This window comes from Filicampus tigris, chromosome 14 (assembly GCF_054856515.1).
Source record: "Filicampus tigris isolate MCC_2025a chromosome 14, RoL_Ftig_1.0, whole genome shotgun sequence".
In the NCBI taxonomy this organism is placed as follows: Eukaryota; Metazoa; Chordata; class Actinopteri; order Syngnathiformes; family Syngnathidae; genus Filicampus; species Filicampus tigris.
The window spans coordinates 19,192,138-19,207,199 of NC_141230.1; the positions used below are offsets into that span (position 1 = coordinate 19,192,138).

Consider the following 15,062-nt stretch of genomic DNA (forward strand, 5'->3'; position numbering starts at 1 on the left):
AACCGGAATCGTATTTATAACCAAAAACTGACTTGCACTGTGTATATAGCTCAAAACAGGATGTGGGTATGAGAGGTTACCGCTTCTTGTTTTCATTTCCAAATGTTGAGTTCATAACTGGCGGATGGGCTTTGATTTACGCATTCAACCGTTTTAAGTGGCAAAAACATTTTTGGACCTGTCTTCTTATTTTGCCCGAAATGTAAATATAAAGACGACATGAAGCCCCTCAAGTCACTCCAAATATGGTTCCTTGGCAACAGAGAAAATAAAGAGCCTCAATTCACTTCAACTTAGTTCCTTGGCACCAAGATGCCGCACCGAAGCACTACATGACACTCAACATAAATCCTTGCACTGAAATACCACAAGATGGCGGTAAAGCGCTACATGAAGCTCAACTCACTTGAGCATAATTCCTTGGCAACAAGGTGGCTCCAAAGCACTACATGACGCGCCTGAATTGACTTCAACAGTTTCTTGGTATCCAAATGGCAAAACATGCACCAAAGATCAACATAAAGCTCAATTCATTTCAGCATATTTCCTTGGCATAAAGTGCCAAAGCGCTACATAGTCAACATAGTTCCTCGGTACCATTTTTACAAAAGATGGTATGAGGCTCCTCAACTCAACTTTTGCATGGCTCCAAAGCACTACATACAGCTCCTCAAATCAATTCGACATAGTCCCATGGCGCCAAAGCACTGCATGGAGCTCATCAACTCACTTCAACATAGTTCCTTTGCACAAAAATGTCACAAGCTGGCCCCAAAGCACTACATTAAACTCCCAAACTCTCCAGATAGATCCTTGGCAACAACATGGCGCCAAAGCACTACATGAAACGCTTCAATTCACTTCCACATAGATCCTTGGCAGCAAAAGACCGCGAGATCGCTCCAAAACACTACATGAAGCCACGTGACTCGCTTCAACATACTACACCCTTGGAATCCATATGGCACACTATGGCGCCAAAGCACTACATGACCCATTTCAACAGAGTTCTTTGACATCAAGATGGTGCAAAAGCAATATTTGTGTATTCTAGAGGGTTTTGGCTTGATCATAAAAACAGTGAAGAGGTTTTTCTTAGCGAACAGCACTTGTTGTAAAATGGGCAAACTTTGAACCACGAATGCAGGATGTCACTGTACAGATTTTTTTTTTTTTTTTTTTGGTAAGAAAGCCTTCAAAATGTTCCTAAGACTGGCCCCAAGACGTCTAGAAGAGCACACGTAAATGGTATGAGTATAGTAAACCTATGTTAGAATGTTAATCCTGCTTGGAAACTTTACAGAAAGAGGATTGGTCACCCAAGAAAGATTAGGGACTGGGAACAGTCACTGTATGCTCTGAAGCTCGAGTCACAAAGAGGCTTTGTTGGAGCCGACAACAAAACCTCTGTTCACTGGCGATCCAACGCTCACAAACAATTACATCGGGGAGAGGACTGCCAAGCTTGACCTTGCGCTACCAACTTCCAGCGCTAAACGGGCGGACAGTTTGCAGAACAAGCGTCGACTTTGAACGCTCAATCCATCACTGCGACCGGACACGAACGCGATGCCAAGCCTCAGGATGTTCCATTTCTGAGTCCCCAACGGAGAAAAAGAGCCAAGCTGTTTTAAAAGATGGAGGAGAGCAGAATGTTTCCAAAGTCTGCGGATCCCGAAGGGGAGGAGGAGGAGGAGGAGGAGGAGGAGGTGGAAGAGGTTGTAATGGCGTCCCAGGTACTCGAGATCATTTGCGGGTTGGCCCCCGAGATGAAGCTCCACAACTCGGAACAAGAGGACAGAGATGTGTGGTCGGTGGAGGAAGGAGACGACTCGGTCTTCTACAGTGACGAAGACCAAGCTGAGGAGCACGGAAGGCCCAACGGATCCTCGGATGCAGGCAGGTGCAGATGAGTTTTTTTTTTTTTTTAACAACGAAATAGCTAGCGTTGCAAAGCGGATGGAAATTTTACAGGTAGGTTTTGCTAATGTTCCAGAAAATGCCTGGTAAATTTCCAGGATGTTTACAGTAAATTCCCCAATAATGTTCAGTACATTTCCAGAAAATATCTGGTGTATTTCCAGAAATTATCTGGTAAATTTCCAGAAATTTTTGGGTCAATTTTTTGGATTTTTATGGTAAATTCCCCAGAAAATGTTTGGTAAATTTCCAGTAAAGTTCCAGAACATTTCATGACATTTTCTGTTAAATGCCCAGATTTGGGGTAAATTTCCAGAAAATGTCTAATAAATTTCTTGAAATTCCCTAATCGATTTCCAGAAAATTTTCTGTAAATTTCCAGGATATTTCCAAGATATTCCCAGGATATGTTTGGTAATTTTTCATTACATTTCCACCGTTTTTGTTTTGTAAATTTCCAGAAAATGTCTGGTAAATTTCAGAGAGAAAGAAAATTTTTTTTTCAATGCAAACGTCATGGCTCACCTGTTTTATGGGTTTGCTCACGTGACGTTCGCAGTGCAAGCCCAAGGGCACTTTGACGTCAATTTCAGTCGACAGCAGAGAGCGGTAGAGGACAAAATGGCAGCACCGAGATTGATGGCAAAGGATGGATTCATCTGTTAACGTTGTTATTCCACAAACTCAATATTAATCCGAATACTACATTTAGACTAGTGGGGGCACATTTGACGATTCACTGACTTTTGCAACCCTAGAAGCGGCCAGTGTGGACGCTCAACCTTCAGGAACGAGTGGCGAGGCCCTCCGGACCCAAGTCGAAGAGGCATGTGAGGAAATCCCGGCCGAAGAAATTGAGCGAGATTCCGGGACTCATGGTACGCATGTGATTGCCTCTCCTGAGCTTCGTGAGAAAGGCCTGAGCAGAGCGAATCCTCACAGCTTTCCACTAGACTACTGTACAACATTTCTACTAGTATTTTCTTTTTAACCACCACTGCCTTCCACTCCTGTTTGATGTTTGTGTGCACTCGTAGGATGAGTACATCTCACTAGCAATGTTTTTTTTCCTCTACTGCATTTTCATACAGTAGTGGAAAAAACGCCTTTGCCCGAGTAAAAGCAAAAACAAAATTCTACCAGCTAACATCTAGTGCTTCACTAGTAGTCCTCATGGCACGCCGTCGTCAATTAGTGCAGTTTCACCTCTGACATCCCAAGTCAGCAAGACAATCATTCTACTAGTGCGCTATATTGCCTTGCTAGTTTGGACAAAGGAAAGGGAAAAATGGCGCTTACTTGTATATGAATAATTCAGTGCGCTAGTAGGACAACCAGTGCACACGTGTAGAACCATGACGATACTAGTGAGGCAAAGTTAACAACTGTGATGCTAGTAGTGGCCAACACCATCCAGTTGGAATTACGTGCGGCATGTGCAATGTTATTGACATAAATATGAACAGTACTGGACCTAATATGGATCCCGGAGGAACACCTTTGGATAAGGGAAGGGGATCCGAGAACCCCGCGACGCTCGCTGACTGCAAACGACAGATGCAATAACTTCTGAACCAGGCCAGACAGCTTTCAGAGATTTCGAGTGAAAAAAAAGTCATTACTAGGAAGACACACAAGCGCTCTTGCCTGTCTACTATCTTTTTGCTTACATGTAAGAGGACCAACCGGTCGAGCAGAAGCAGCCGCCCCACGATGGGAGCCTTCCTAAGCAGCCGAGCTCCAGCTCCGAGTCGGAGGACCGTGACGTCCGCCATCCCGACGTGGTCCCTAACTACTCCACTCTACCTCTCCCCAAAAAGTCCTCGGACAACCTGACGGGCCAGGAATCCTTCAACCACCTCGCTGCCTCCAAATACGGTTCGGTGTCCTACCGCAAGATCCGGCGAGGAAACACTCGCAAGAAAATCGAGGAGTTTGAGTACATTATGATGAATTTGTAGCGGCGACAACATCAGGGTGTGATGCAAAAAGCGACCAATTCAATTTCAAATCTAAATTATGATCCCATTCAGAGAATTGAGTAGGGCTTTGCTCAAAACCAATATGCCAATTAGTAGAGTTGCTCAAAATAGAAAGGGAACATTTTAAATCACATCTCCGCCCATTACCGATTGTACTTGCACATCTCGTGCTATGTTGCCCACCCTCTTGGCACTATAACGTGCTGACTTGGGAGTTCCACAGAGGTGATTATGAGTTCCCTTTATTTTTTTGGTCAACTTTTCAGAACGATGTTGCTTGAGAAAGTCTCATTTTGTACTGTTTTAACACCTCCATGTGGGCTGAAAGATGTGCCACCAGAAACTGAATTGGGGCCATTTATATTTTCAAATTTCTTTGTTGGGGTTTTGTTGTGGTATGTTGCAATAAACACACTCTCCTATATTTCATAGGAATTTTTCACCTTTTCACCTTTTCACCGCTCCCTGGCAACGATGACGCCAAGTTGCTATGAAGCTTAGCTGCTCGGGAGATTCTATTTTTCCAACGAGGCCCTGTGTCACGTGCTGAAAAACAAAGATGCTGATTGGACCAGGAACTCCGTGTAATTGCTATTCCTTAATTCGGGAGCGTAATTTCCTTTGTATGAACTGAAAGCCAGTTTAAACCTGATGCTTTTCCATCAGGTATCAGCATAGTTTTTTGGTCTCTTTTTGAAAATAACACTTTCAATTTTTCTCCTCAACTATCAGAATATTTTTAAGTGCCACTGGCACTGAATTATGGAAGTTTTAATACATAAAAATAAGTTGTTTTTTTTTTTTTTAAGAATTTCATTGGCCATTGAATGAGTCAATCACCAGCAAGATTAGTAGTTTGGTTGCGCCTGCAAACATAACTGACGAATCGTCGATATGCAGGGGCGGTACTATTTACGCAGATTATGTTCATTGGCTGCTGTAGACCGAAAAAGACGGGAAACATTACTTTATTGGTTCAAGTAAGCAATCAAACAATTAAGATCCAGCCTGTGTTTTGAAATCTCGTGTGGCTAAGTCCGTCGAAGCTAACTCAATTTAGATGGAAAATATGTACAAAATATGCCTATCTGATGGCAACGTGTAACGGTTGCAGCAGCTAATAACATGGCTCTATGGATGTCAGGCTTGTTGTGGATTAACTATTACCGGAATACTTTTACTGGACCCTTGTCGACGTAATATGATCATTTTTGATGGATTATGAAATTGTGTCGGACATTTATGAGGCTGAAATGGTGAGTTCCAAATATTTTTTTGTGTTTTAGCGATTGTTTGATTTAAATGCTCGCCGAGCCTGCAGATATGATTGTATTTTATAATGTTTGGTATCATTCGAATCTGCAGAAACTCCGTTTTCTAACCATCTATAACATACCCGGGAATGCTTTTGAAGTTGTTCTGTATATAGCGAACGTCCCGCAGGCACGACGCGAAAACCCATCAGTGGGTCGATGGAAAGGAATTGCAATGTCAGATCAAAAAGAGTTTCACAGAAAACGAAATACATTTCTTAATTTTAAATTCGGTTGGATTAAAAAAAAGAGTTTCAGAGAAAATGAAATACATGTCTTAGTTTTAAATTCAGTTTCAATGGGCTTCAGTTCCAAACTAATAAATTGTAATTGTACAATTCAGATTCAAATTTTCAATGCTATGATTCAAATTACATAACACACATTCAATATATGTAATTCAAACTCCGTTTTTGAGCGCAATTATTTATGTTTAGTGATACAAATTAGAATGTAAATCATTCAATTTCAGTTTCTGGTGGCACATATTATATAGCCCATACCTCTGTGCTTTCCTTTTTTTTTTTTTTTTAAACAATAACAGACTGGTCGAGAAGGTTCTATGTGATGGGACATCTAAACCCAAATGTACAATACTTATTCTAATTCCAAATGTAAGATGATGTAAATGTGAAATAAACACATAACAGCTATTTAATACGGATCTCAGGTCATTTTATTTGCATGTTTTTCCCAAAACAAACAACAAAACACTTTTTTCCCCCTGTAAGCTAGTCCTTGGTAGACGCTTTCTGATCATTTTAGACCAACACCTCCCTCTAGTGTCAAAAGCACAACTGTACAAAGAGCGTTCCCAGTTCCCGCCATCCGAGTGATGCAGAATTTAAAACCACAGAAGACCTCAAGTAAACAACACCTGTAAAAATGACAGCTCGGCTCTTACCCGTTTGATACATTTTAGACAAATTGTATTCAATTCAAAAATACACATTCACAGGATACAAACCAGGCACAAAGTTGGTACTTATTTGCTGTATGCTACATACTGTGTGGAGCTTTTGGTAAAATGTAAAAAAACAAAACAAAAAAAGTCCAACTTAGCAACCGGGGTTTAAATTTAACCCATAGAGGCAATGGAGTCATAAAGAAAAGACAGGATTGTATAAAAAGGGAATGAAATCATTGCACATTTCCACTGTCCCTGCTTTTACATTAATTACACACTCGCTCACTCAAGTTTTTTTTTGTTTTTTTTAAAATCGTTTTGGCATTAATTCCCTTTTCTCGATATCCACCTTGAGGTCCATGAGTACATGGACCTTAAGCTGAAGAAATCAGGCGCTCGTACACGTTTAACCAGTACGTTGATTCTCTTCACTCAGAGTAGTAGTTTGTGAACTGCCATTGCTGCAAAAGGTTGTCGGCTTTGCAGGCGGCCAGGTGAAGGCTCTTCCCTCTTGGAGCTGCTTCCACACACACTTGTTTGAAGCCTTTCCCAACCATCAAGTGTTCGGGCTGGAGGGAGAGCACAAAACAAAAACAGGATGTGACAGTATTTAGGATTGTTGTCGTTATTGACAGGTAACGTTTGGCCATGAATGCAGGTCATTAACAGCAATTCATCCCAGACCAGCCCCGCAATGAGTGAAATCTGCGGTAGAGAAATACCCTTTTAAAATTATGCCACTACTTTTATGAGATCTTTGAAAAATAATACACATTTATACAGTACAATCAACCCTTGCAGATTTTCCCCCATTTTTTTTGTTTGTATTTTTTTTTTTTTAGATCAAAATTATAATACCTGTAAAAAACAAAACAAACGAAACAGCGGGATAGAGGAGCGTTCACTGTCAGTCAAAATGGGTAATTAATTCATCACAACATATACAATAATATTTACTTGGGGCAACACCCGATGCTGACAGCACTGCGTAAACTGCATAATAAAATAGTCATATTCAAAATCTCAACACGGTATGTAAATTAACTCTCGTGAACAAACAGATTTTAAATCGGACTGACTTGTGAAATACGACTCTCTTAGGCAGTCAACAAACGACAAAGGGGTTAACCGGCAACCATCCAGTTTGGCTGGAAATTCCCGTCCCTGCCCCCAAAACCAAAGTATGCCGAAGCCTCGAGTTGCGGAGCAACACCCTGAACGGGATGAGCAACATGCTTAGCGTAACCTACCAGTTTTGACTTGGAGGATTTGTGCAGCCAGCGCGATGCGGTGCGGTCGCTGCTGCACGGCTCTAAACTCAAAGTGTTTTGCGTGTCACTTTTTTCGATGCACATGTCGAGCTGGCGGACCTGCTTCAGCCATGTGTAGTTAAAGTGCTGACTCTGAAAAAGTCCAAAGAGGAAGCCAGGTAGTTTTTGGGTAGGGTAAAATAAGATTTATGGGCTATGTGAAGTTAAAATACCTGCTTGCTGAGATCACACTCCTCAAAGAAGAGAACATTCCTATGCACATTTAGACATTTTCTTAAGCCTCGATTGAAGACCTGCGTGAAACGGGAGAAACCTTTTAATCCTTCACTCAGAATTTAACTTCAGTACAGTGGAACCTCAGGTCAGCGGACCCGGAACCAACCGAAAATAGGCCGAAATTCTCCGCAGAAATTCTCTCGCTGTCATGTGAAAAACACTTATCTATATATTTTTTTGATTTTCTTATTTGTACGCGAATCATGTTTCCGCGTTATAGGCATCGCAATCAAGTGAAAATTAAAAAAAAAAAGTTTCCAAAATTGGAGATATGAAATTATAAATATGGTGACGTATTGTTGTTAAACACAACATATGTATACATTTATTAACAATCATTTTTGGAAAATGGAAATTTTTAGACTACGAAAAAAGTACAACACTACCATACATCGTCTCGGGTGTTTTTAAGTCATGAAAAAAATACTTTGATATAACGGCCAATCGTCTGTAACGGACGAGCCCCCCCCCCCCCCCCCCGCCCCCAATTAAAGCATTAAATCGTGGTTCCACTGTACTGCAGACGGACGAGCAGATCAACATACCAAACCCTCAGCTTTGACTAAAGGAGCCTCCAACTCGGGATACACGTTGTCCAGGTACCACTTGAAGCTCTTGCATTGTAGCTTTTTCCTCAGCTTGAGCTGCTCGGTGAGGTTGCCGATGTCCACGAAGCTTTTGTCCAGCAAGTGATGGTAGCCGTGGCCGTAGAAAAGCACCTTGTACTCGTCCAGCCACACTTCGGCCACCCGGGCCAAGTTGCGCTCCACCGTCTTGCGCCGGTCCGTGGGGAACTTATACGGGTTCTGCCCTCGGAAAATGTGGCCCACTCGGGAGCAGGGGATGATCTCGATTTCGCCCCCACACATCCAGATCTGTTCAAGCAGTCAATGCGCATTCATTCAACTGGCAATGTGACAAGTGGATGCCACCTTTGTGGAATTTTCGACTTTAAAAGCCTCTGGAATACTCCGCTGAAGTACAAAAGTGCTTGAGCTATTCTCCAGCCCACGCCGCCCTTCTCACAAATGATGGTCCATTTGCACTTTCTAAGTCGACTTTTTAGGACAAGTGAGGCCGATTTTGAAACGTCACAGCACTCTTGTCTGCTAATTTAAACATACCGCAGTAGACACTGGTTAGTGCACTTAGGCAAGGTCATGCTGGAAAATAATTACTAGTACAGCGGCGTTCCGTTGATTCCAAACGGCAAACATTCCGAGGTTAATAACTGAGCGGGTAATTTCAACCGCGTTATGAGTGCTACCTTAAAAGAAATCTCCATGTTCTCTCCACCCCACACCTCCAGGCCTGGATCATAGGCGCCAAGTTCATAGAAGTATTTCCTATCGATGGAGAAAAGCCCTCCAGCCATTACGGGGCATCTGTGAGGTGTAAATAAAGCAAGGTGAGAAAAACAACAACAAAAAAATAATAATAACAGTGTGTGAGAGCGTTGAGCGTACCTGATGGGATCAGCCGCGGTCAAATTGTTCTTCTTGACGTAGTCGTCTGAGAGGGCGTTCCAGCCAAACACTAGAGGCCAATTGAAAATGCCTCGCTGGAAGTTGTCAACCAGCTTATAACTGAAGAGGGATGGAAAAAGTAGCGAAGCTTGCAGTCATTTATTTATTTATTTGACATCACTTAACTTGAAGCACGGTGGGCCAAGCGTCGAATGAACCCATTTAGGACGGGAGCGCATAACCGCGTTTCTACCACTAGAGCCCGGAGCGCTGTTGCGTCATTCTACCTTTCAAGCCGGGAGAGCGGATACGTCAGTGTCTTTTTTATTTATTTTTTAATCCAATTCTCCGTCTCTTAGCCAATTTAATGCATCAGAATATACACGGTGCACTGACACGTTATTTTTACATCTTCGATTGAAACAGTAAATAATAATAAATTCTGCTTGTGTGAAAGCCACATATCTAAGCTCTTTAATTCTTTTGGAATTATGTTTCTGTCTGCTACAGGGGCTGAGATATGAATCATTTTGTAAGTGTTGAATTTCTGGGAGAACTTCAGGTTTTTAAGGGTAATTCCAAAGGCGACCGACGGTTTTGGGGCACAGGCGTTTTAGTCCTTAAAGGGTTCGTATATCGGGTGAAGTTTTTTTTTTTTAACTCAATCACTGCCATTCACATATTTGGTTGTTTTTTTTCCCACAGTCCAGCCATTCAATCCCAGGAATTTATTTTTATTTTCGTCCAATTTTTTCCAAACGTTCGGGTAAAAAAAATGTCTGGCAGTGAATGAGTTAAAAGTATGAGGGGGGGGTGTGATTCCTTGACCAGCCCAATGGTGCCTTGAGATAACTTCTGTATTGAATTGGCGGTTCATAAATCAAAATGGCTTGACTTGAACAAAAAAAAAAAAAAAAAAAAAATGGATCTACGCGGTCACCTCATGTCCTGGTCGCTGATGACCTCGATGACCGGACAGGGCACCTTTCTGCGGTCCTGGTAGATGCGCTCCAGCAGAGGCTCCAGCCAGCCCACGTTGCATTCGACGTGCGAGTCGAGGAAGGTGAGAACCTCGCCTGAGAGTAGAGCAAACATCCTGTTAAGGCTAAAACAACCCGTCGTGGACCGCGCCATTACACACTGCCGTGTTGACACTTGACAGATGCTTCTTATGTCGAATTGCGGCCCACATCGACAGCAGGGCTGGGAAAAATATGGATCACGGGCCCGCTCAAGTTTATTTATTCAACCAACCAAGCATGACCAAAGGCCCTGTCATATTTGTTGCGTAATGTAGCTACTTAGCTAGCTAAGCTGTTTTACTCTGAATGAAAGGTAATTTTTGACCAGATTTGCTAAACAAAAGCTATTTCTCCGATTTTCAAAATCCTTGGTGTGTTGTACTCAGGTTGAGGCCATGAAAACCAAACTCGGCATTCCGACCGACCGTCATTTTGGGAGAAATCTTGTCGTATTGCTAATTTAGCCAGACCTCAATAGACACTGGTTACATCATGGCCCATCTGTCTGATATAAAACTCATTAGCTTGATAGCATAATTGCCGAAGTCATTTCATTTTTAACCTACTGTCACAATATCAGTTTAAAAGAAAAACGTGCTTGTGCAAAAAAAGTGTCTTTGTTCTTTATGCGTGCGAAGAGTCATCCAGGTAATCGACAACGGTCGAATCGAGGCAACTGGACTCTTTTTGTTTATTGATTATGTTTTTTTTTTTTTCTTGGTTTCTGAAAACTTTCAAGTTATTACAAATGCACACAAAGGTTTGGCCGTCCCTGGTCCACAATGTCTTGTATTAAGACGCTCTAATAACTACGATGCATTGTACAGGAACTTAAAATTGGCAATAACGATTTAAGCTATTAAAAAATAAAACACCACCACCAACCTGTGGCAACAGCCGCTCCAGCCATCCGGGCCCTGATAAGTCCTTCACGCTTCTTCAGGTGAATGACTCGGACCTTGGTGAAGTTAGCCATGTAATTGTCAAGATGATCCTTTAGGTAAGCTGAAAATAAAAGGGAATACCGAGACTGAAAACTGAAATACAAAAATGTACACGCTGAATACAAAAACGTCATCCATCCATAACTAAGTTACCTTTTCAAGGCCTCCTTTGTGATAAATGAACTGTTAGATCCGATTCTGACCTCACCTTTTTTGCTGAAGTCATCCACGAGGATGATCTCCTTGAGGAGGTGCGGCGGCGAGCGATTGAGGACGCTGTGAACGGAGCGCAGCAGGGTGGACCACACTTCGTCCACGAAGCAGAAGATGACGCTGGTGGACGGCAGGTCGTCGTGGACCATGTTGCGGGCGCATCTGTTGGGGGGGGGGAAAGGAGCAGGCCGTGAGAGAGAGGGGTCGGGTTTTCGGTCCGAGCCGGGAGTCACGTGCGTGTGACTCACATCTCAGGCCTGGTGTCGGGAATGGCGCGCTCCACTGGGATCAGCTCGCTCAGGTAGACGTTAAAATAGCCCTCGTTCCACCTCTGCTTCACCATCAGGTCCTTTTCGCTGGGGACTGCCGCCGCCTGGCCGAACTGGCCGACGGCGTTGGGATCTCTGGGGGCGGAGGTCACATCAAGTGACAGCACCTGGTGGACAGCTGCCTTAACGGGACGGGTGTCTTTCACTTGGACTATTATCGCGTTGTTTTTCAACATCTCCCCAATTAGTTTCTCCTCCTTCACAAGAGGTTCTTGAAGTTGTTCCCTCGCAGCCTGGTGCTGATTGAGCACGCTTGTATTCTGAGCGGTCTTCACAGGTTCGGTTACCTCTGCATTAACAGTGCTACGGTTTAACGCAATGGAGTCAATCTTTACCATGTTGTTTTGCAATACTGCCGTGTCAGTCAAAGGCAAATCCACAGGCTTTTTACCAACTGACTCTTGTTGAACCTTACTAGGATCACCTGGGCGATTTGTCTTGTCCTTGGCAGCTGCTTTCTCAGTTTTATTACGTCTACTAAGTCTGAAGCGTGGTGGGCTCGCACCGTCCTCATCCTCCGTATTCACCACCGTCTGCTCCTCCGTATTCACCACCGTCTGCTCCAAGACCTTCTCAGTGAGCCGGTTGACATTGTCCAGCTGCTTGGCCAGCTCCTCCTGTTGGATCACTTTCTCCTTCCGTAGACGACTGTTGACGTCGCCGACGGACAGGCGGAGGACAGCCATGTCCAACAGTAGCCAAATGATAGAAGCCACGAATACGAACCCCAGGACCCTCCTGCTGCCCCGCAGGTACCTGCAACACGGTATCATCCTAAAAAATAATAATAAAATATTAAAAAAAAGATGTCAAAGAATCACATTGCGAGGGAGGCAACTCCGTTCTTTCCTATGGACCTGTTAGCTGCCTGCGTGGCGTGCTAGGAAATGTCACACGGGACGTAATGACAGCGTTGTTAGTACATTATCACAACACCGTCACCGTAATAACTTATCCCACATCACCGTTTCGCGATCGTCGAAACCCGAAGTTACTGTCCAAAACTTCTATCCCACCCCCCCGCGACTCACTCAAGTTTTTCAAGTCGTCATGCGTGCAAGCGGTGAGTTCACATCCAAATGTAGCCTAACTCTGATTGGATAAAAAGCCCCCGAGGTTACGTCAAGGTAGCGTGGGAGCACAACAGGAAACCGCGAGGTTGAATGTCAAAATAAAGCAAAGGCTCCACGCTCACATAACGCGAACCTGACAGGAAAAAGGCGACGGCTTTCAAATTAAAATGTGATATCTGTCGCTTAGCCATCGTGCTTTAAATGTAGCCGCCAGTCGATGAGTTAACTTATAATTATTTTTTCAGTCGTAGAGAAAGACACGCTGCATGCTACTCACCAAAGTTTCTGGTAAGACCACTTGCGAATTCCTTTGACCTTAAAGGAAGACTTTCAAATGCGGCTTCACTTGATTAAGCGACGCTAATTATCGCTCTCTGGCGACGTCAGGGGGGTTGTGTCAAACGTAACTGTACAGACTTGAAAGCTCAGCCAAAACAAAGCCTTAGAGCGCAACCGTTAGGTATGAATCGATCTATCGGTCCTACTCCAACCTATTTATCGTTTTTTAAATCTAATCTTATATCATATATTTATATTTATCGCCGAAATGCACAAGTGTAGTCACTGAATGGAGCCAAGAATTTCTCAAATATCTGCACTCTCTACTTTATTTGTCTCGGTTTTCCTCTCTTTTTATTATTATAAATTTGCTACAGTGACCAAGGCACTCCGCTTGCGCCTAGACAACTGCGCCATGTTTCTGTGGTTCAATTAAAAAAAAAAAAAAAAAAAAAAAAAAAATACAGTATGTGTGGTATCTCAAAACGCTGTTTCATAATAAGAACACCAGGGGTCTCTGTTTTTCTTTTGCAGTGCATATGTGCAAGGATAAATCGCCCAAGTTTGTGGTTATGAGTCGCCGACTGTTTTTCTTCTGAAACCGTAAATCAGGCCCAAACAATATTTCACCACATCCCACAAAAGTGGTAGGGATATTAAAAAAAAATGTGTAACTTGCTTAACTCGACAACCCATGTCTGTCTTTGTACGTTAATACAAAAATGATGTTAGCGAGGAGTCGTTGCTTCCCAATCCATCTGAACTGCATTTGCATCCTAGCACTCCTCAGTCCTAAAATGATAATAGTTCACTCATTGTGGACCCCCCCCCCCCCCACACACACACACACACACACAGGGTGTGTATCATATATATATGCAGACACACATGTACAATCCCATTTGTAAAAGGCATGTTAGTGCAGCCATTAGGCGGTGATTAGCGGAGGCGGCCACAGGTTTTCCTCTTCATCAGCCGGCCTCTCCAGGGAGTCCCGTTGGCTCCATGCAGACTATTAACATCGGCATGAGGAGGGAGGGCAGCAGCGGCTCCCGCCGTGGCTGCCCTTAGCCGCGCTACACACGCTTTCATTAGTGTGTGTGAGCTCGATGATTTGCCTCGGGACAAGCCCCAGGCAAAGTTTTGGGCGCTTTCATGGGCTGCACAATGTATTCATGTATTCACACAGTTAAACATACATGCGCACTCGTGATGGCATCATTAGCTGAATTTGTATTTGGTGTTAAATTGAAATGAGTTAAGGAGGTTGGGAGGAACACTTGCACGTAGAGCGGAGAAAGGCAACGGGTGGATTAGGATGACACAAAAATTCATCCGTGGGGTCATCACATCGAGCCACATGGAATGTACAAAAGTTACATTTCCAGCTATTGTGTTAGATTTTTGTAAGAACATGGTCAATAAATTAAGTTGGGTGCCTAGTCTAAATGAAAGAGTAATAGTTAAATACTTTTTAAAAAGTTATTGTAAGATTTGGCTGTCGTTTGAGGTGCAACGATTGATCAGCAACTAATCGAATATCAAATTACAACTGAAAAACAATAATCGACATTTTTGCAGGTTTTTCTGACGGATCTTAAAGACTTAAAACCGTTACTGAATCATTATTAATTTACATTTGTGTATTTTCTGCCCCGCCAATTTGAAATAATGTCCTGTTTTTGAATAAAGGGATGGAAAGTAGAACATGTTCATAATAAACAGAAGAATTGATTATCAAAAATAATCGTGTTAGTTGGCTGCAGCCTTAGGTGTGATATCACCGCTCCTGTTGCTTCATTTTAATGTAGTATTTATCACATATACTTTTAAAATTCCCGCATTTATTTTAGGACTGCAACTCACGATTATTTTGATAAACGGTTAAGCTGTCGATTATTTTGTTGATGAATCGTATTTAAAAAAACCCAAACATGTTTCCATTTCCACCCCCTTCATTCCAAAACAGGACATTATTTAAGATTGACATCGCAGCAAATGCACAAACACAATGAATTATGATTCATTTACTGGTTTGGTCCATAAGAATTCAGAAAATGGGCAAAA

At 42.9% G+C, this 15,062-nt stretch overlaps 2 protein-coding genes and 1 long non-coding RNA gene across 7 annotated transcripts in view; 2 read left to right on the top strand and 1 right to left on the bottom strand.

The window, feature by feature from the left end:
- Positions 1 to 82: 82 nt before the first annotated feature.
- ermn (ermin) lies at positions 83 to 5,879 on the top strand. Its single transcript, XM_086052631.1, has 3 exons — positions 83 to 1,899; positions 2,679 to 2,798; positions 3,598 to 5,879. Exons 1-3 carry the CDS (start codon positions 1,638 to 1,640, stop codon positions 3,879 to 3,881), a joined length of 666 nt encoding a protein of 221 aa, XP_085908757.1. The 5' UTR covers positions 83 to 1,637; the 3' UTR covers positions 3,882 to 5,879.
- On the bottom strand, positions 5,869 to 13,129 carry galnt5 (polypeptide N-acetylgalactosaminyltransferase 5). Of its 3 annotated transcripts, none has more exons than XM_086052624.1 (11): positions 12,994 to 13,129; positions 11,563 to 12,417; positions 11,310 to 11,476; positions 11,043 to 11,162; positions 10,076 to 10,211; positions 9,136 to 9,255; positions 8,937 to 9,054; positions 8,215 to 8,544; positions 7,606 to 7,686; positions 7,373 to 7,525; positions 5,869 to 6,691 (listed from the first exon to the last, which is right to left on the bottom strand). In XM_086052624.1, exons 2-11 carry the CDS (start codon positions 12,414 to 12,416, stop codon positions 6,551 to 6,553), a joined length of 2,220 nt encoding a protein of 739 aa, XP_085908750.1. In that variant the 5' UTR covers position 12,417; positions 12,994 to 13,129; the 3' UTR covers positions 5,869 to 6,550. The 3 variants fall into 3 exon arrangements, with proteins under 3 accessions (XP_085908750.1, XP_085908749.1, XP_085908751.1); XM_086052623.1 differs by lacking the exon at positions 12,994 to 13,129 and adding an exon at positions 12,675 to 12,746; XM_086052625.1 differs by lacking the exon at positions 12,994 to 13,129 and adding an exon at positions 12,501 to 12,668.
- Positions 12,732 to 15,062, top strand: part of LOC147136702 (uncharacterized) — a 48,159-nt gene continuing 45,828 nt past the window's right edge. Inside the window, exon 1 of one of the 3 annotated variants that reach the window (XR_015089734.1) lies at positions 12,732 to 13,004. This is a non-coding gene — a long non-coding RNA (uncharacterized LOC147136702). The remainder of the gene's footprint in view (positions 13,005 to 15,062) is intronic. The other 2 variants (XR_015089735.1, XR_015089736.1) reach the window with 2 other exon arrangements.